This window comes from Aythya ferina, assembly GCF_964211825.1.
Source record: "Aythya ferina genome assembly, chromosome: 20".
Taxonomy (NCBI): Eukaryota; Metazoa; Chordata; class Aves; order Anseriformes; family Anatidae; genus Aythya; species Aythya ferina.
Genome location: NC_140318.1, coordinates 6,378,236 through 6,400,095, shown reverse-complemented (window position 1 = coordinate 6,400,095; position 21,860 = coordinate 6,378,236). Strand labels below are relative to the sequence as shown.

General features: G+C 53.1%; 1 protein-coding gene across 1 annotated transcript; it reads right to left on the bottom strand.

The window, feature by feature from the left end:
• Nucleotides 1-1,574: 1,574 nt before the first annotated feature.
• On the bottom strand, nucleotides 1,575-17,712 carry URM1 (ubiquitin related modifier 1). Its single transcript, XM_084494217.1, has 5 exons — nucleotides 17,618-17,712; nucleotides 14,985-15,055; nucleotides 3,700-3,781; nucleotides 2,598-2,646; nucleotides 1,575-1,833 (listed from the first exon to the last, which is right to left on the bottom strand). Exons 1-5 carry the CDS (start codon nucleotides 17,650-17,652, stop codon nucleotides 1,765-1,767), a joined length of 306 nt encoding a protein of 101 aa, XP_084350343.1. The 5' UTR covers nucleotides 17,653-17,712; the 3' UTR covers nucleotides 1,575-1,764.
• Nucleotides 17,713-21,860: the final 4,148 nt, after the last annotated feature.

The following is a 21,860-nucleotide window of genomic DNA, read 5'->3' as shown; positions in this document are numbered from 1 at the left end:
GAGCCCCCTCCTGCTCCCCTCGCCCAGCAGGGCCAGGGCAGGGAGGAGCATTTGGCCTCTCCGTGTGGCTCACAAATGGCACAAGCTGGGCTGGAGCTGCCTCGGCCGGGTTCGGAGAGGGCCGAGTGTCGCTTCGCTAGCGGTGGCGTGCGCTGAAGTTCAGGTCTCTCAGCTGCGGCAGCGTCGTAGCTCGCGGTGCTCGTGGTTACGCAGGTTATGGCGGGGTGAACGTGACCGAGGAGTCACCAGAGCAGCCAGCCGGGGGAATTGCTCGTTGGCACTCCCTCCCCGTCAGGCAGAGGAACTCCTCCACAGCGCGGGACGGGAGAGGCTCCTGGCGTGAGCGCTGCCCGAGCAGGGGCTGGCACGCTGTGCTGCTCACTGCCTCGGCTCCTCCTCGGCGTGGCGGGGAGCTGGAGGTGGTGCAGGGCAGCTCGGAGGGCACGGAGAGCAGCTCCCGGCACAGGCCAGCCCCTCTGCCCCATGCAGGAACCACGGCAAGCTGTGTGAAAACAGAGGTGAGCAGGGCCGGGGGAGCGTAGGAAGGGGCGAGGAAGGAAGGCCGCAGCGCGGTGCAGACCTGCGGGGCCAACGCCGTCCTCTCGGGCTCCTTCCCCGTGCTCTCGCCGTGGCAGGTGGGCCAGTTCGCCCGTCCGAGGAAACTTCTGGAAGCTGAATGGCATCTCTGTCCTAGCAGAGCCCCGCTCTGCCACTTGCGCTGCGCCCACAGGACGTCCTCGGGGCGCGCAGCGAGAAGCCTCCCCCTGCCGCTGCTGGAAAGGGTTAAAAGCCTCTCCCTCTTTCCCTGCTCTCCACTTTTACCGTGCTCTCAAGCCCCTGCCTCCCGCCCTGCCCAGCCTGAAGCAGCAGCACTGGCGTGAACCCGCCCCGCGCCGCCTCCGGCTCCGCATCTCTCCAGGAGCAGCGCAGCTCCCCGCTGCTCCACACCTGCACAGAATGAAACGAAGGCTGATCAATTCTGTCCGTCACCTTGACAGAAAGATAATTTGCTGCCCTTATCGCTCCGTGCTGTCTGAGAGCAGGCATGGGTTTGTTTACCCTCCAACCAAATGGCTGTAAATTGACATTGTTTGTGGACCCGCGCTTCACCCTGCCGCAGCTCAGGTATGCAGGAGGCATAGGGCACCAGAAAAACAGAAACAAAAAAGCGTGTTTGTCTACTGCCTGCAGATAAATAGTGAGACAGGTGGAGAGCCGGCACAGAGGGCTCTGAAGCTGTAACCTCCACCACCTCCCAGTAAAGCCACCTTTTGTCTCCTTGCACTTCCCGTCTCATCCTTCCCCAGGCAGCCCCGTGGCTGCTGCGATAGCCTGCACAACCCTAAACACCGCGTGAAAAGATCCCCAGCACCAAAGCAAAGGCACCACGCCTCACCCCAGAGCGGGTACAATCCCCCCCAAACGCCTCACTGCCTGCAAAGAGGCACCATCAGGGTCCAGCAGCCCTCTTCCTTCCGTCACAAAACCACAGTTGCACATGCAGCAGGTGCTCTCTGCTCGTTAAGGTACTTGAAGTGCAGTCAGGAGAGGTGAAATGAGGACCAAAAGATGGATGCTGTCTCAGCACACAGCAGGCCGCACGTTGGCGAGGCTTTATTTGGATGTGTAGGAACAAGGGAACATGGTGGGAAGGTGCCGAGACCGGGCATGGACAGTTCAAGAGAGTTTTGGGTGGGTTTAGGTTTTTGTTTGTTTGGTTTTGGCCAAAGGTTTGGATTTACGTCCTCTTGTTTTTCCAGGAGTTCACCCGCCGTGTAATGTCGAGATGAAAAGCACATTATCCTGGTCCTGGAGTTTGTAATCCAGCTCACCCTGCAGGCCAAGGGAAAAAAAAAAAAAAAAAAAAAAAGAAAGAAAAGAAAGAAAAATGGTTGAAATGTCACTTCCAAATACTAGCTGCAAAGAGAAAACATCTTGTAAAAAGCTGGTGAGCGTTAGGGAGCGCAGAAGGGGATAGACGGATGTTTTCATCTTAAAGGCAGCAAAGGTGAGAGATCAGAGAAGGAGCTGACACTCATTATCCCAGGAACACGCCGCTTTCTGGACCACGGTTTTGACAGAACAGGTGGTTGCCTGAGGCAGGAAAATAGTTAGGGACTGTTTGTTTGCTGAGCACAACAGTGGGCTGAAAAGGAGAGGCATGAAGCAGTTGCTTGTTTGGGTAGAAACCTCCCCAGGGCTGTCTTCACCAGCTAGGGCACCACCCTGCTCCTGCTGAGGGGTCTGGCTCAGGGCTGGGAAATTGCCCGGGACCCCCCAGGCTCTTCCCTCCTGCGTGGATGAGAGCTGCGAGCAGCCAGGGGTGAGCAGCCCGCCGCCGGAGGCTGGGGAATATGAGGGCTCTCTCCTCAGACAGCGGCTGGCTGATGAGACTCAGCAGGTTAGAGCGAGGCTGCAGGCTGTGGAACAGCCCCGGTGGTACAAGGCAGGGCAGAGATCCCAGCCTGCCCCTTCCCCCTCAAATCCCAGACACTTGGCTCGGGGCAAGAATCCGAAATAGCTTCTCTGAGAGCAACTGCAGAACAGACAGAGCAATATTTTCAACAAAGAAAAAGTCAAAGTGAAGGAGTACAGACCATTAGTTCCCAGTCTGCGTCGTTGATGAGCACCAAAATTCCTGGCCTCCTGCAGAACACAGAAATAATTAGGATACAGGGCGGCTAAAAAGCTTCACAAATAGTTAAGAACGAGGGACGTTAAAGCACAGATCACAAGCTGGCTGCCTGTAAAGCCAAAGGGAAAAAGGAATCCTAGCATGGAGGTAGGAACAGGTACAGTCTGTGCCCTTTCTAGATCAAATAAAGGGGAGGCAGGAGCAATCCCAGAGCTCATTTAAATCAAAATGCACCATTCCTGAGGATGCTCCAGGATGACTATATTTCCGTACCACGTAGAAAAGCCAGGTAATTAAAACCCCCACACATCAGTCGAGCGCAGAGAGCTCGATGGGAAGGAAGGGGAAGGCATTCCGGAGCCCCTACCGAAGGCGGCAACCACCTGGGATCCACTGCGAGCCCCCGGTTCCAGGCAGAGGGATTCCCCCTCTTTGATCTTCAGTGTCCTGCAATTGTCTCTCCTGTTACCAGGGGACCTGGCACACGCTTCAGCTCACAAAGATCCATGACGAATGTTAAACACCCCCAGCGCCACCCCGCAGTCAGGGATGGTTTGCACAGCTCACTCTGCTCCATTTCTCTCTCTCTCTCTTTTTTTTTTTTTTCCTTTCCCCCTCCACGAGGCTGGCCCCATTTTGACAATAAAAATACATTTCCCAGAAGAAATGTTTGTTGGCACTTCGCCGAGCGACTGCTTCAGTCCCAGTGATGTCAGCAGGGAATGGACAGACCTGCTAGAAGTCCTGGAATTGGGGATATGCGAGCTGCACCGCTCCAGGTGGTAACGCGGAGAGCAGAAATTATCTGGGGTCCTGCTTTGGGTTTAAGGCTTAAGGATTTGGGGTGAGGGCTGCAAAAGGCAGATGAGCTCTCCAGGGAACAGTGGGAGGTAGAGCTTGGAGATCCTTCCAAACCCAGGGGACACCCTCCTCGTTATCATGTCAGCATATCCCCTGTTTTCAGGGACATTTCCCTTCCTGCAACCAACAGGAAAAACGCAGCCCAAACCACGGGCATCACCAGAGAGGGAAGCGCAGGGAAGGTTCACGGCAGCTGTACTTACACAGATTCCCCTTGCATAAACAATTCCGGCCGTTCCTTCAGCAGATTCGTTTTGATCCACTTTAGCAGGTTCCTGATATCCCCTGCAAGGAGAGAGGAGAGCAGGTTACAGGCGAGCTGACAGCTCCTGGGCAGTGCCAGGACAAAGCGATTGTTCACCCACCAAAAGGAGACGAGGAACGTGCAGGCTAGATGGGGAGAGCCCCACTCCTCCCATCAGAGCAGGACTGCCCCTCAGCAGCAGCTACCCCGGCAGCTCAAAGCCCTCAGCTCCCTGGGTTGGCAGAAAAGGGTTGCTCCTCCCCGGAGAAAGGGCGATTTGGGGACTGGTGCCCCCCTGCCTGAGCTGGTGGGGGTAAAAAAAGGAAGTCTGAGAGCTGGAGCAGCTCTTTGGCGAGGGCCTCTTCCTTCAAACCCCCTGCTCTGTGCGCTGCAGGCATCCCACAAGGCTGACGCAGCAGCACCGAAGCAGGAGATTCCTGATAAGATTCCTTCAGCACACCCCACGCCCTGCGCATCCCGGACTTGCCCAACAAATCGCTATTTAACCCAGCATTTAATTCAATTCTAAAAGTCCAGACAAGTGTGCCGAGCATCTGAACGAACAGCAGAGACACCAGGGGTACCGAAACCAGCTCCAGCTCCTGGAGACGTGCTCTGCAGCTCACAGACGTGCACAGAACCAGGCACTGAGCAGGCACCACGCAGGCCCTGCCCGTGCCAGGTGTGTTTGGGGCACTCATCACATCACTCGGCGTTGCTCCTGCTGGCGTAGCCGTACTCCCCGTGCCCGGCCTCCTCCCTCCCCACCAGCTCCCTCCCCGTGCACTTCGTGCTCACGGCTTCTTTATTAAAGCTCAGCCTTTATCTTTCCATTTCGGTAGGTGACAGGAAGGATTTGTCTTCATGTAAAAGGAGGAGGAGACACTGCTGGCGGGTTTTTATAGTATCAATTTTACTTTGTGATGCAAAAACAATTTCTTTAGTGATAGCATCAGTTAATTTCCTATTGGAGAGGTGAGAAGAGACGGTGGGGGGGGGGAATAATCCGTTACAGGGTTTAGAGAAGCTGACAAATTACAACGTGGAGTTCTCCTGCATTTGCCTCTATATTTCACCATTCCACAGCCCACTTCATCACTCTGAATCCACGATCAGTTATTCTCCCGGGGCTCCTTTAAACAACCCTTTGAAAGCCCTGGAAGAGTTTTGTTTGTTTTAGAGGCGCGAAGCCGCTTCCCGGAGGCGGCGAGGGCTGGAGCTGCTCTCGGGTTCTGGTGACTCCTGCACGTGTGGCAGCCCCGCCGTGCTTGCAGGGAACCCTCCTGCACAGAAATCCAACCCCCTGCGTCTGATTCACCAAGCGTTTGCTTCGTGAGCAGCAAAAATAAACGCACTGGCAGCAGCTCGACCCAGTCCCTGATGTACAGTGGGGTTTTATAGGACTGTGGACACCCAGGACTGGGGTTCTTCCAGTAGGGTCACCCCATCGCTGCTGTCACGCTAAGGGTGAGCAGCCCTGGAGATGGGGACGTGTCTTTTTTCCTAAGGAAAGGGGGAGCTGCTGGGATTCCGCCCCCATTTCCCCTGTTTCGTGGCTCTGGACCACAGAAAAATGCTGCTGCAGCGTCAGGCCCTCAGGATCCCACACCCAAACGGCTCCCGCTCTCCACCACCAAGAAATGAAAGCTGGGGAGGAAGAAAGATGGAGAGAAGCCTTCGGGAGGAGGAGGAGGAGGGGGGGCGCAGAGGGGACACCGGCCCCACCAGCAGCGCGCCCGCGAGCTGTTTCATATTTATGCACTTGCGGCGGGGCACGCAACAATGAGCTGTGCCAGATACAATTCTCCCTGCCTGGAATGAGCAGCCCTTTCCTCTGGGACCTTTCGGGAGAGATCATTTAACCAGAAACACGCTGCACCAGCTGGATAAAAGGCAGCCACCTAGACGCAGGCTGGACGGAGGGGCGAGAGGACTGATTTATTTGAGGCCGCGCTGGAAGATTCCCTCGGCCCTGCTCCTCCCGTAATAAACGTTATTTCCAGCCCCACCTGAGCCTACATTCATTTAGCCCTCCCCACAAGTCACGCACACGCACTGAAGAATTCAGGCAGCAGGAAAAAACTGACGCCCTGTGCATGCCTGGAGCTTCCCTGCTCTTAGCAGTGATGAAAATGAAGGCCCCTTCTCTTTGGCCAACCTTCACACTAATACTTGCAGCTGATTTCTCTGCACTGAACCTTGTTTTTCCCCCCCCCACCTTCATGTCTTTACAATCTGCGCACCAAGATTACTAGAACGAATCAATTACAGAGGATGAAAAATGACCAGAGACGCCCCAAAACCACCTCGGCCACGGAAGCTATCGGAAAGGAACAAAATTGCTTCCATCGCAGTTGGTCTGGGGAGAAGCCATCCTGCAGCTCAGCGCCTTGATCAGTTCCTACACAGCATCACGATGGCAATAACCAGAGGTGAATTACCTCCTGCCTCTTGTCTTTGACATACGTGGCGTTCCTGAGGCAGTTTCTGAGCTGGGTCGGGCCCAGGTTGCTCCCTGGGTGAAGGATTTGCTGTGCAAGCAGTCAGGTCCCCACACCCAACAAAGAAGGAGGGGAAAAAATAATCCCCACCAAAAAGCCACCCTAACTGTCCTCACCGTTGGCAGCATCAGCAGAGAAGCCAGAGCGAAGAGGCCGGGGAAGCTGAAATATTCTCAAACTGCAAAGGAGGGACCGGAGCACATGGTAGGAAATCCCTGCCTCATTTGTACACAGAGACAGCTTCTGCTGCCTGTGCTAACAGTACATCAAACCTCTCCAAATTCTCGGGAAAAATAATCTAAAGTTAATTAAAAAAAAAAAAAAAAAAAAAAGGAAAACTGACGAACGTTTGAGAAAACTGCTTAGTTCAAGTGCACAGATGGGAGCTCAAACCCACAATACATGCATAAAACAAATCACCCAGCGAAACACACAGCTCAGGAAAACGCCGAGCGTGCTCGCAGTGACACAAAGTCATTGGCTTGTCACGCAAGCGGACAGGATGCAAAAACTGCAGTGAGCGTGCATACAAAAACCCCACAGCCTCGGCTCGTTTTCAGCCCAGCTGCAGTACAAACGCTCCTGGTAGTGGCGGGGAGAACTGCACAGCCTGCTCGGTCCCCTCGCGTCTCCTCTGAGGCCTGATCTTTTGCGTTATCCCCACTGTTCCTTGATGAGGAATCTGCTGAGCTTCCTCTGCAAGAGAAGCGCGCCTGGGACTCCATTTTAGCACTGCCTGGAACAAGAGCCCGGGTTCATTCGCACCCTGAAACCCAGGGCTGAAGCCCATAGATCTTCCCCAGCTCAATAAAACCTCCTTGGCCTGACAGGTTCATCAGCCATAGCTCAGCAGAGAGGGCGCTCCCCGTGAGCAGAGAAAACAGGAGCCTGGAGTAAGAAACACCAAGCTGGGGGTTGCAGGGGAAGACCCTCACACCGAGCTGATACACGTGCAGAAATGCAGAAGGATTTTGCATGATCCCAGTTACACAAACACACAGCCCCGCTCCCAGGAGCTGCACAGGGCACGGGCAGCCTCGCACACACACGTGCAGCGCCCGGACACCTCCGTGTCCCCGGCCTTAAAATCCCAATAATGGCCAGCAGGCAGCACAGAGCGCCCAGAGGGCATCCCGAGGGTGCAGTCACACCCGTATCACGCCTTGGCTGCAGAGCTGAGCGCTTCTTTCAGGGAAGAGGGGAACCCTACAAAGGGCGAAGCATGGAAAATTCCCTTCTGGTCCGCAATAAAGAAGATCTATGCAGCACTGGTCACTAAGGGGTCAGTGCCGCAGGAGCACGGCGCTTTCCCGGGCCGCCTCGCGGATAGCTCCCCGTGGGGTACCGCTTCTTTGACCCAGAATCAGATCATTTATCATACTGACCATGGCTGAGCTCCAATTTGCTGAGGTCACTAACTCTGGACGAGCGCCGCTCCACCCACATTCTCCGCCACTGGCCTGTAACCATGACAAAGCCCCTTCCCTGCCGCTCCTCTGCCATTATTCCCCCTGCCTGCATGGAAATGTAGGGAGAGACGATCTGTAGCCCCCTTCCCTGCTCAAGCAGCATGTTTCTAAAGAGACAAACCGGCTCCCGGTACCTGCTGCCCCGCCAGGTGAACGCTTGCTGTGTGCTTTTCCATCTCACGGCACTCCGGGAACATGCTCTGTAAAAGAGCCTGCTACAAAACCTGACCTGAGGGATGCTTCAGCCTCTTGCAGCCTCCCATCTGATATGCAAATCACTCGCTGAAGCAGACGATGGTGTGCCATAAACCGCAGAAGAAGACCTGGAATAGCTTAGAGAAATGGAGTCACAGGCAAACGGGCTCGGTGCTGCGCAGAGCCAGGCTGAGAGCAAAATCCATTTTGTCTGACAGGCACACGAGCCCACCCTGCCAGGCGCTGGAGTGGCCACTGCTTTAAGTGCTACAGAAATATCAGGGGGTAACTACAGGAGAATCCCACTTGTTCCTCTCTTCTGTTGTTGTCTGCTCTAAGCAAACATCAAGGTCTTGGTTTGTGTCATTTTTATTTGTATTACAACACCCTCCTCTCACTTCCCAGCCCGGAGAGAAGCCTTAGCAGCTCTTCCCCATTTCCTTGTGTCCACGGGATCAGAGGGCTCTTTCATCGCCCTGCTGTTAGCTGCAGAGGCTCAGATCCCAGCCGTCACTGAGCAATCCTCAGCCCTGAGGTTTTATCACAGCTCCCCCGAGCTGCAGAGGAGCTGCTTGGGATCTCCCGTGCCCCGCAGGCTGCTGGCAGGACACCACAAGTTCAAGGGATCTCCAATGCCCCTACGTAGCCAGCAGCGAGGCTCCAGATCCATCAGCTCCCGTTACAAGAAAGCAGCTCTGGGCTGCTCCTCGGGGTAAACCTAATCCCCGCGCGTTCCCGAAGTCAGAGCATCTAATCCCGTAACACCCGATGCTATTGTCACTCCAGCCTCCCAAAGAAATGCCAGTGCACCAAACCGTCTCCTTTAGTTAGGATCACAGATCGCTGCTGCTGGTCCGGAGCCTTGCCTCCTGTTCAAAATTATCGAGGGAAGGACCTGGGAGAGCCTCACGGGCTCCTGCACAGGCAGCAGAGGGCCAGATGAGGAAGCACAGACATGAAAAACAACAGGTTAACAGCTCCTGCACTTTTATCCCTCTGGCAGCGCAGAATTACCTGCAACAAAAGCGCACCCCCAGCCTTGCCCGCTCCGATTCTGAGATGCTCGAGCCACAGAGGCCTGCTACCAGCCCCCCAGGAGACTGCGCCATGGTCTGACAGTTTTGCAGTCGGGAATCTTCCTGCGGCGCACCAAACTCCCTTTTCTCCACTCCTCCCTATCAATCTGTGCTCGATGGCACTGCATCACCCCGGCTATCATCCGTCCTTCCCTGTGACCAAGGAGATATCCCACCTCACTGCTTTTCCGCTCATTTATCCCGCTTAACCTTGAATCTTGCTGGTTATTTTTTGTTTTAAGCTGCTGAGGAAGACAATTCAGAGGACGCCTTACTAACTGCAGGCACAAAGCTTAGCCAGAACCCAGCACACTGCATTTTTCCCCTCTCTCAATTTTTCCCAGCGCCTGGGTTTTGCGTGCGTGCGGAGGATTACGAAGGAAAACCCTCTCGGTGTCACAGGAGACCAATGTGAGACCCCACAGAGGAAGGTGGCTGCTCCTGCAGGAGCTGCAGAGGGATTCCCTGGCAGCCTGGCACCGCACACAGCCAGCCTGGCAGAGGGAATCCCCCGGGGCCGGGCTCTCCTGGGCACTGCCAGCTGGAGAAGAGCTCCCTGAAGCAGACCCCTCGCCCCCCTTCCAGCCGTGCTGGTGGCTGGTGTCCCCTCTGGCTGCTGGATGAGTCAGTGTCACAGCCCAGTGACTGCCATCGTTTTCTTCCCCTAAATGCAGGGACCACGCCGAGCCCAGCCCTCGCCTCTCACTTTCGGGCTCGGCTCCGCTGGGCTATTATCACTTTCATACAGGGCAAGCACCATTAAACCGATTCCTGCCCACCCAGCCCAGCCACCCCCACGGATACTCCGAGCCCCTCAGTCTTACTTGAAAGGGGAAAAGAAAGGGCCAGTGAGATGATCAGGGTGGAGGAGAGGGGGGGTAAGATTTACAAGTGAATGGAGGTAAGAATGGAGCAGTTTGTGGGATAAAGGGGCTGCAGAGGGAGCTTTACAGATGTGCAGAGGGACGGCGGCTCATTGTTTAATTAAGCAGAAAGTGGCTCTTTTGAAAAGCAATTTTGCACAGGAGCTCTGAGCTCAGCAAACAACTCCTGCGAGTGAGGGCAGGAGGAGAAAGGAACAGCTGGCCCGGAGCCGTGTGAACCGCATGCTAAGCGGTTTAAAGGGCCCGGATCCTCCTCCCCAAGCCCTGCTCCGCTGCCACCCTCAGAACAGTGCTGTCAGCGCAGCAAATCCCACCGAGAGAAAAGAGAGAGCCGAGGGAAGGAGGGGGGGGGCACAGCGCAGAGAGGTTATCCTGCTAGGTGCCCGCACTGCAGCGCGGCGGCCGGGGAGGCGGGGAAGGGGGGGAAAAGCCAGGCTTTGTTAGCCCTGGGGATTTGGTCGCACACAAGAGCTGGGTTCTGGCTGCCTGGGAAGCTCCCCGCACAATGAGCGGCTCCGCGGCCTCCCTCGAGGGTGCTGGGGCTGCTGCTGTAGGGCTGTGACACCTCTCCCCGTCCCTCGTCCCTCGCCAGGGACCTGCTGCTCCTCCTCGGGCTGAAGCTGGGAGCTGGAGCACTGAGAGCAGCCGTGGTGGGGATGCTCCTTCACAGCATCACTTCTGGCTGCAGGTGGGGTGCCAGCCCGGTAACTCGGTGAGCCCCCTTCCTCACCCCAACACGTGCAGTGATTCCCTGCCTCCTCTGAGCCCTGCCGTGCTCCAAGACCTGGCCGCGTGGAATTCCTCACCTACAGCTTCCTGCCGGCCTTCCAGCAAGCCTCTGCGTCACCTCCACCACTTTGATTCCTTTCTGGAGCAAGTTTTAAACCATCAGGGGTAATGAACAGAGCAATAAAGGCATCCCAGAGTACTAATTACTTACCAGCTACCCCGCGCTACCTAGCAGCAGCACTAGGCATTTAAAGACAATTTTTACCCTGGATTTTCAAACTTTCACTCTGGGCTTTACAGGGTTTTGTGCAGCACCCAAGTCCCTCCAAACACATGCCATTTTTAGGCCTGTAGCACAGGTGTGATCTCTCGAGATCCCCAGGCTCTTTTCTGAGGGGATGAACTCTCCCAGCTCCCCAGCAGTCCTCCACGCTGTGCACAAGGCCCCTGGGAAGCAAAGCTCTTGAGGAGCAGTCCACGCTCTTCTCTACAGGGATTTTAACATAAGCAGCACTTGGCAGATTATTTTAATTTTCCCTCTAAAAGAAAAAAAAAAAAATCTGATTAGCAACAAGCCTTTTTCCCTGGGGTTTTGGTAAAAGGAAACCACAAACAATTACCAAAACAGCCTGATTAAAAATTTATCCTTCCTGACTTGGAAGTGCCAAAACACACAGCGAATTCTGGATTAGCCCAGAAGGTCCAGGTGACCACTGCTGCTCCTAAACCAGAAGTCCACCACTGAAACCGCAGGAGAAGCTGGAAGTGGAAGGCCCACAGCACAACTGGCAGACACTTTACAAGCAGCCCCAGCCCCCGGATACAACACCCAGAAAACTTTTGTAAGCACTCCGCAGAAAACTTTTGTAAGCCCTCTTCGCCAGCGGGACGCTGCTGATCTAAACCTGAACCGACTACAAGGGTTAAGCAACGGCAGCTACTTCCCACCCCTCCAGCGGCGTCCATGCAATTCGCATGGCCATAGACAAATCCACCACTGTGAGCCCCAGCGAGATGGAGGAAGGAGCTCCGCCACCACTCGCAGAGCAGTCATACAATGATCTATTTGATTACTGAAGCACTTGGTTAAATTACTGTGGCTTGTTTCAGGAGGAAGCTGCCAAATACATTTTCAGTTTTTAATTTAGGGTTTCTCTCTTTTATGCTCCATTGTCTCTAATAGCCTCTGAGATGCTCGAAAATAAAGTTGATTTCCCTGCCAATTTAATCCTCTCTCCATGTGACAAATATCCTTATTCCCCCAGCTGCCTTCTCCCACACACACTGTTTTTATGAGGAGGCAGCCAACGGGGCATCAGTGCCTTCAGATCCTAACAGCATTATCAGTGAGATCACCAGAACAGCCAGCAGCTCGGGACGAGGCTCTTGTTCAACTTCGGGTCCTCTTTCTGCGGCAGCTCGAGGAGATTGCACAGCCCTGCACGAAGCTGGGCTTCTGCAGAGCTGCCTTTCCCTGCAGATACATCACACCTTGTGAAGTTCTCACTTGGCAGCAACACCACGACAGCAGCGCTTTGGGAATAAAGAACTGCTGTTTTCCTGGCCTTGTAAGGATACAAAAAGCCCCTCGGATAATAAAAAGAGGTCCTGCCACACAGCTGTACCCCTTGTGGCTCGCTCTTGGCCCATTTGCAGCTTCCTTCCTCCTGCCTTGCCTAATCCCTCCAGGAGCACATCTTCAGGCATCAGAAAAGGGCAGAGAAATGAAGGTACAAAAAGTGAACTGGATTTGGAACCCACCTACTTTCCACCCAGTGCCTGTTACCAGCAAAAAGGAATGGGCTCCGCAGAATTTTGTTAAAGCAACGTTATCATCATTCAGAGAACGCTGCCCGTGTCAGCTACAGAGCATAATTTGTTTCTTTTTCTTCACATAAATACTTGTAGAATATAAAATTATATCCTCATAAAATCTTCCCCCTCCCCTCCCCTCTGGGATATATATATAAATGCCCAAACAATTAAAATATAGCTGGGCCCAACGTCCCAGAGAGAAGAAGCTGCTCTGCAAAAAAAGAGGACAAAGACAAAAATAACCCAGAAAGAAAGGAAGAGTGGGAAAGAGAGGCCAAACTGGCCAAAAATAAGCTTGACAGCTAATGAAACCAGTTAAAATGGGGTTATAAGTGCAGGTCTTCAGGCGGTCCTTATACTACAAAGCTTTCCCCAGAGCATTAAGCGATGAACACAGAAGGCAAGGTAAGCAGGGGGCCACAGCGCAGCACCGAGCTGGTTTGTTTCTCTCATCAGTGTAATTCTGGCTGCACAGGGCAGCAGGGAACACACTACGTAGATCTTCCTTTACCCAGACAGCTGAATCCTACTTCCTTGCTGGGAGAGGACCATGGACGGCATGAGGAACAGCATAAAATTGCAGGAATTTACCAAATTCCTTATTTACACATTTCTGATTTGATTCTATTGATCTCTTACCTCTCCGATGCAATTCTCATCTGGAAAATTACGACAGGAGTCTCCAGTGATCCCCTAGATTGGGCATTACTGCCACATCTGCTTACCCCATCCTCGTGCTGGTGTAAACACTGCCAGAGCCTCACAACTCAGAGTGTCCACTCCTGAGCTTCTGCCATCCCCAACCAGCCCCCAAACCGACAGCACCTTGTCACGTGAAAACCTGTGAAAGAGCCTTCACATCAAGCAGCAGGCTGCAAGCCACGGGAGCTGCAAACCGCACCCAGTGCCCGTTCTGCTGCTCTTACAGGTGCAGGGATAACAGCAGCTGTAAAAAGAAAGAAAGGCACGGCGGCACAAAAGCCAGAAGCAAAAATCTATCAGATGAATCTGGAATGAATCAGCGGAGATCGTGAGCTCGAGCCCTGAGGCTGAGCCAGATCTTCAGGGAAAGATTTATCCTTTAGGATAAAGCCAGCTCTCCGGGAAGTCTGCAAAAGTCTTCCCAGCAGCTCTGAATGGGAATGGGATAGGCCACACACAACTGCACCAACAACCACCTGGCTGGAAGATCACTCTTTGGCATCACTTCCCCCCTCCCCGGGCAGAAATCCACAGCTCAGGCAGCAACCCCTCCTGCTCGAGGGTCTGATCACGGTCTGAACGCCAGCGATGCCGTGCTTGTCAGCAGGAATCCTGAACACACAGAGCACTAAAGAAAATGATGCTCTAGCCCCCACGTTCATAAACCAACCAAACGAGCGTTTTGGCAGTTCTTTACTAGCTCCCGTTTAAGGGCCCTAAGTGCTCTAACAGCGCCGGAATTCAGCGCTGAGCCCTCCTGTGCCACATGGAGCTCTCACCACGGCTTCAGTAGCACCAGGGGAACGTTAAGCGACATGACTACATTCACCACACTAGTCGGTCTCAGATCGTGTTCCTAGACTCACTAACGACACGATAACACGCTATTTCAGTGCTCCTATTACGTTTGAATTACCTATACTTATGTCCAAGTACCCGTACAGATCCCTAATTACTTACAGGCATAGCAAGGAGATTTCAGGCCTGAACGTTCACAGCGTGTAGGTTGTGGTATTGCACATTCACCAGATAGTAGCTGGTAACATCCCTTGATGCTTTGTGTTCACTCAGTTTCCAATCCCACCCTCCAGCAGCATAAAGCACTGCTACCTAGCTGGAAAAATCCAAAACCTACCTGCAGCAGGAGTATGTTGCAACTGAAGTACGCACACACACAAGTAGGAACAAGAGAGTTAACACAGCCCTTCCCAGGGCTGATAAGCCAAATCACAAAGCAGAGCTTGTAACTGCATCACGGGGATGCTCGAAGCTTTCACTGAACAGCTTCTTAGTTTTTATTGCAGGTAAGGCCACAGGCAGCATGTCCAGCATCGTGTTCAAGCATTAGCTTTGCCCTTTTCAATTGTATTGCTAATATAGAATGATTACACGTACTTAAAAGTATAAAAAATAAGTAGATAAAATACACAAATGTTACACTGCTCTACACACGTCTCTACACAGTGCATGTATACGCACATTTATTTATACGTGCCTCTTGGGAACCTCAAAAGAGTCAAGGCAAAACGAGGTAGAGCGGGTTATAGGAGTGCCATGCATCAAGATGAACGTAGACATGATGGGCATGTTCCGAGGCTGGTGTCTGCCCAGGAGGAGGGAGGCCAAAGGCTTAACAAAGGACTCACTTCATGATTTGTTACAGCATACGGGGGTGTTCGGACTATTTCTGCTTGGTATTCACTTTGAGGCCCAAGCAGCAAGCCATCTGATCAACGGCATGCCTGAAAGTGCTTTTAAAAATACATCCATACCTGTAAACTACAGCAACTGCTGCACAAATAAGCTTTTGTTTTGCATGTGAATTTCATTTGTGGTCATTCTTTCAAGTTATCCAGCAGGTTCGGATACTCACAAGGCTCTGGCTGAGAAGGCAAAGTCACCTGATGCTTTTTAACACCATCGAACAAGAGTTCTGCACCACCTCTGAAACAAAAAGAACGAACTGCTGAGTTCCTCTTTATTGGCAGAAGGAAGACAGGACAAAAGCAGCAATTTCCACAGATGCCACAACGCAGCACACAAACGACACAGAATACATTCAGTACAGGATTCTCTCGGTCTTTTCTCCACTCTCAAACTGCAAAAGTCCCCTGGGGAAGGTGCCATCTCCTGTTGCCATCACACACCAGAGCCACAGTCCAGAACCCCACGGTGCCCGAGCAGGAAGGTGGCTGCATCCCAAAGAGCTTACAGAGCAGCAGGCAGCGCCCAGCCTTCCCTTTCCCATTCGCTATCGGCTCTGCTTCAGTTCCAACAGCATTACAGGCACTGCGCTACAGCTCTTCCCGAGCACCTTTCAGCCAGAAGCCTCCAGGCATTTCAGAAATATGAAAAATCGCGGCGTAGCTGTGGAGTCACCATTTCCCCCGTTTCCACTTGTAAGCAGGGAGAGGAAGTGACTCATGCGAGGTTACACGGCGAGGCAGAGGCAGCGCCAGCAATCCTTGAGTCCTGGCAGGCCTCTCCCGACCTTGTCACTGCAAAGCGCTCCCTCGCAGGAGGGTCTTGCCCAGGAGAAGCAAGCTGAGCAAGTGGCAACAATTACAAATTAACGTAAAAAATACAATCTTCCTCTGCTGAACGACCTAACTTCCCTTTTCTGAGACTCAGAACTTACCTGCAGCACTCACCCTAGGTAACAAAGCAGAGCTCTGAGCCACAGCTCTGTACAGGAGAGCAAGTGTGAACAAAGTACGGAATAGAGAGACCGGCAAGTGCAGGGGCTGGTCCTCACACCTGACAAAACGGGAGTTACATTCAATGCACCTCATCTCCTTTGGCTCTTAAAAAAAAAAAAAAAAAAAAAGTCTTTTTTGTAATTGCAACTTAATAAGGCTCAGCAGGTTCCTCATCTGTATCCATTTTTGGGGGGAGGGGGAAAAGACTGAATTCTGACTGCTTTGAGCTTGACAGACACAAGGCAGCATTCCTGGTGTGAGGCAGCAGGCCGAACTCAGTCTCAGATTATAAAACCTCACCGTGTGAGTAGGAACACAGAGCAGAAACGTGCGTGCTGCCATAAAACACGGCACAGAGGCAGGCAGGATGACTTCTTGGTTCCAGACTGACCAGGATGGCCAGAGCTTGAACAACTGGGAAACCCAAACCACTCAGCACTCAACTGATACTGAAAAATGCCTAACCCGTTTGGAAGGAACATCTAACCGTGGCAAAATGCTATTTTCACTTAAAACATTTAAATTTATTTTTTCTTAACGAGATTACATTCTGGAAAACTTTATGGGTGCCTTGCATCTCCTGAAAACGTTCTCAATAAATTATTTAAAATAAAAAATCCCCGCCTAAATATCAGCAAAGGTGCACCCCCACGTTACCAAGTTCCTTTAAATTCGATATCTAAAAACGCCGCACTAGGTTTTCTTGGCTCTGCCATGGCAGAGCACAACAGGAGCCTTGTTGTGCCCTCAGCAGCATTACTTATATGCAGCAACTCTCCTAAAGAGCACTCTGTTGGTGTTCTTCCACCAGCTCACAAAAAATAGTTATGTGCAAATTGAAGCAGCGATTATTAACATGAGCTGAGACTCGTGCAGAAGAACGAGTCACAGTAATTATATGAAAAACATTTTTTTATGCAATGAAAACAAGGTCACGCTTTGTTACAGCGGGAAATGTAGATTGCAAGATAAGGTCCTTCTGTGATGCGCTAGCTGGGGAGAACTCAGCTGCGATTTGTACATAGAGAGCTCATTTATGCATTTCCAAGGGAAGCAAAAATGCATCTCACTCTTCTGGGAAAATTAGGAGAGTTACTGCAGCTGGAAGCGGGAAAGACTGAGGAAAGGATTCTTAAGGAAAGGGGCATTTCAAGGGTTATGGCGTGTCTGTGTTTGCGAGAGGGTGGGAAAAAACAAATAAAGAGCAGCCTTTTAGCTTCTGCTAAAAGAAGGCTTTAAGGAAGGAGCACAAGTATGGTCACAAACGCTCGCAGCCTTCCCCCACAGGCACTTTTCAGCTTCCCAGGGGCGGAGGGGCGGCACCGCCGGCCAAAACGCTGCGAGCGAGAACCCGGCGGCCTCACTCCCACCTGCGGCAAGGGGCACGAAGCGCACAGCGAGCACGCGTGAACACGCGGACACACACAGAGAGCACAGCCGGAGTGCGAGGTTTTTATTCATTATTTTAATAATTAAAAAAACAAAGGCAGGGGGAGGCGGGACGGGAGGGGTACGCTCGCACTGAGGGGCCAGCTCGGCCCTCGCGGCCGCTGCCCCGCCCGGCCCAAGGCCGCCGGTTGCCCCGGGGAGGCCGCAGCCGCCCGGCCGGGCCTGGTGGGCCCCGGGGCCCCGTCACGGCGCCACCGGCCCGCGGGGAGCGCCGGGCGCCGGCACCGCCCGCGGGCCCGCTCGGGGCCTCGGCCCCGCTCCGCCACAGGGCCGCGGCCTTCTCGCGGACACGGGCCCGGCCCCTCCCGGCCCTGCCCGCCGCCCGGCCCCGGCCCCAGGCCCCGCCGCCCGCGCTCACCCGAACTCCACCTGCAGCGACACGGGCGCCGCCATCTTGGCGGCGGCGGGCGGGAAGGGAAGGAGGCCCAGGGCCGCGCCGGAAGTGCCCCGGGCGGGCTTCCGGCAGCGCCGCGTTACCATGGCAACGGGCAAGGAAAGGCGGCGGCCTAGGTCTAGGCCCGCTGTCCTCAGGGCGGTGCGCTGAGCTCTAGCTGCAGTTTGTGCTGTTGTAAAACACTGAATAAAAAACTGAAACACCAAATAAACCTAAACCACTCCAAATAAGCCTAAAACACTCCAAATATACCCCAAAACACCCATCCCGCGTTAAATTCCCGTCTCGCCATTCACTGGGCCCTTCTCTGCCTGCTTTGGGTGCACAAAGGCCAGGAACGGCGGCAGCTTCCCAGCTCTAGGGCCAGGCCTCCCTCCGCCCGCTGCCCGCTGATTGCTGGTGTTAGTGGGGACACAGAGATGGCCCTGCTGGGTCTGCCCGAGTGCCGCTCCTGTAGCCAGCGCGGAAGATGGCGTGCGGCTACTCCGCATCCCCTTGGCCTCCTGCAGCAAGCACATTGCCGCAGCGCAGGGCCCCATCCAGCACCGCGCTAACAGCGTGGCGCACATCTGTCGCCCGTTTGTTTGCTCCTCCTGTCCCCAGAGGGAGAAGCGCGTGCACAGGCGGCCGCAGCCATGGTGGTGACAGCTGGGCTGTGCCGTGGTGCAGGCGGCACTGGTGGAAAACTGCAGCCCCTTAACCCTCCCTCCTGCAGCCCTCCACTCAGTGGAGGGCTCGGCTTTAAAATATACATGTCCACGTGCACACATGGAGATAGAAATGTCATATAGACGCGTATACATTATGCATTATATGTAACGGGCATAAATTTACGCAGACAGATTGCTCTACGTTTATGCTAACGGGGGTCAAGGCACGCCTAACCCCAAGAGCAGAAGGTGGTGGTGTTTGTAACAGCCTTTTGTTCTGGGAGGCGATCATTCTCTGGGCTGGGCCCCAGGAAAGGCGCCATGGTCCCCAGCACGACCAACGCCACTGCTGCTGCTCGAGGTTATGCTATGGCAGAGGCAAGAAGCCGCTGCCTAAAAATTCCAGTTGGATTTTGAGATATCTCTAAGTCCTGAGGACTCTGGGTATCTCAGAGATATGGCTCAGGATGTTGAACCAATTGTATAGGAAACAGGCAGAGGAAAGAGAAGCATTAGACAAAAATCTTATTTCTATACACTTCAGAAATGACTGAAGCACTCTGTATACAGAGGATCTGGTAATCTGGGCTCCAGATCAGTGTTTGTAGATACGGTTTTATATGAGCTATTCTTCTTCCCTCCAGAAATCATTTATGATGCCAAATAATAGCAGAACTGGCTCCTAAAAATCCCGATTCCTGAGCTATAGAAATGCAACAAAAAACTACAGATTTAGTGTTAGTGCTTCTCCGTAAAGGCAAAAAGAAATTAAAAAAAAAAAAAAAAAAGAGAGAGAGAGAGAGAGAACGGTAATAATAAATACCAATTTGGTTCTTTCAAGCATTCAAAGCTGGTTACTGTTAACAATTGCCCTGGAAATACAGTCAGTAAGCACATGAGCTATGGGGGACATTTTTATGGACAATGTGTGCTTGGGAAGAAGAGCAATTCCCATCTCTGTGCCGGGTGCTGAAATCTGAGCATCACGAATTTACCAGCATATGCTTGGGGATGGGGAAAGAAAGCATGTAATCTCCTTGAGAAAGTGTAATGCTGACATTGTTATTTCTAAAGCGTTGTAAACATAGATGGTATTTGATAATCAGGTACATAAAGAAAAAACATAAAGCCAATGTCCCTGCCGTGAATGTGTGCCCTGCATTCAGCCTGCTGTAACACACCGTCTTCTTGTTCAATCCCAGGGATATGTCATTGTGCAATACTTAAGCTAAACCTCTCATTTCCAGTCAATTTTCAATGTCATCCTCTTGGTTCCAGGCACAGGAGAGCACTGGCTGAGCCCGCCAGGCTCCGGCATCCCCAGGTCTTTGCAGTGCTTCCCTTGCTGAGCCAGGGCGAGGGGGCCAGGCTAGTCCTGCTACGCCTGGCCTTCCCCTCCCACATATTCAACTGCACCAAACAAAAGAACAGGTTGGAAATTGAGCCTCGCAATAAAGAGGGTTTAATTTCTTTTGTCTCAGTCCTGGCTTTTTGTTTTTCAGGTTTTTTTTTTTTTTTTTTTTTTTTTTTTGTTTTTGTTTTTGTTTTTGTTTTTGTTTTTTTTCTTTCTCCCCTTGAGTGCAGAAGGGGTATGCCTCCATTCCTCTGCCAAGGGTTTATTCTGGAGGAAACAGTTTAGGTTGCCATCACATTTTACAGGGAAACATACTTTATAAATACAACAAGGCCCAGCGCTACATGGAAACATTTTATCAGAGAGCCCTGAGCTGACGATTCAATTATTTTTCAATAAAACATCAGGGGAATGTGCAAACAGCTGCTCGCATCCTTCCACACAGCAAGTCAAACTTCAAGGGGAACAATAGATGGCGAAATGGGAGCCATCTCTGAAGCGGTAACAATGGGTTTCCTCGCTCGGGGCTTTGTTTGATTTCCCAGTCTCAGTTTTGAACTCCCTCCGCCGGAGAAAGGCGCGGGGGTAGGACGGGGCGAGGGGGAAGCAGGCAGAGGGGAAGGAGGGTCAGGGGGAGTTAAAGCCTTTTGCAGCCTTTCTCTACCATTCATGTGGTAATTGGGTGTCAAGCAGAGATCAGTAAGATGGAGCCCGGCCTCTGTGCCCGGGTTAAACTGCAGCAGAAAGAAAGCGGGAGCTGAACCGATGGAGGCCTGAATGTCATTAGGGCGGGAGGAAGCGCCTCTCCCCCAGGAGCCCTTCTGCCGGGTGCGGGCCATGGAGGCCGCTTCCCTTTCAGGGCGCCCCTGAAAGCGTCCAGACAAAGCGGGAGGGCGGCCGAACAATGGCGCACCCCCGTCTCCACCTTCAATAGGGAGCTCTAAACAGGCGTTTAACCTTCAGAATAGCTGAAAGCGATACTCCAAGCTGAGAACACGGCTCGCCCGCCGCCCGTTAGCCTCTTCCTGCGGCCGAGGGCGAGCAGGGAGGCTCCCACCGCCATCGCCTCCTCGGCCTTGTTGGTGTGGCACCGAGGGTGTGCGGCTCCGACGGGGGACATGGGAGGTGGCATAGACAGGGCAGGATCAGGACCTGGCTGCTGCTCATCCCAGCATGATGCCGGTGTCCCCAAGGAGCACTGAGGACAGGGCAGGGCCACAGGATGGAGGTGGTGTGGCAGGTGGACATGTCCCACATCACAACAGAATCCAGGCACCGATGCCAATTCAGAGCAGGGTGATGCCCTGTCCGCACACTGACCATGATCTCCCACTCCAGATGTCACCAAGAATGTATTGACTGACCTAAACCACCGAAAGCTCTCCCACAGCTTGGCCTTGCATCATTTGTGCCTACAGAGGGGTTTCTAACTGAACGAGGGAAAAAAAGGGTCAATGCCCAGGCTATTCTGGAAGCTATTTCCCAGTGAAACAGGCCAGGCTCGGAAAGAGCTGAGAAGGGTCAGTGCCTTTCCTGTTCCTCACCCCACTGCTTGCTTGTGAACAGGAGCCAAGCTGCAACCAGCCTCTCAGCCCCTTGGCTCCCGAGTGGGGTCTTTTTGCACAGAGAAGGGCAGCAGCCGCCCCTTCCCCACCACACAGGGTGCAGGATGACCTGCAACACCGTGCCATTTGGGCCAGAGGATGCGAAGCTGCCGCCAATCCCCGGCCTGCTCCTGCTTACACTGGAACTACTCAGGGGAATCACATATTTACATTTGTAAAGAGTGCACCAAAGGATAGGCCCTTCTTTGCTCCACGACGTTTCTGTGCTGCTTAAAGGCAAAGCCGGCTGGCCAGCGCTGGGAGGAGCAGGCGGGCGGCATTGTCTGGGAGGACTTCAGCGCATAAAGAGTGGTGGAGGAGGCTGGGAGGCTTTAAAGCTGGTTGTAGGCTTTCTCTGCAGCAGAAATTAATTTCACCCAAAGGTCCTGAGCATCTTGCAAAGCCCCTGCCTGCCTTTGGGCTGAAATATCCTCCAGTTTTGCACACCAAGCATGACCTCAGCTGGACTGAGAGCTGGAAAGAGATGCTGATCAGAAAGTTACAGCCTTGTTTTTCTTAATATTGTCACTGTCCGGAATGATAGATCTACAAAAAGCAGCCATTTCCATGGTGAAAAGCACGTTTAGTTTGTAAAGCTC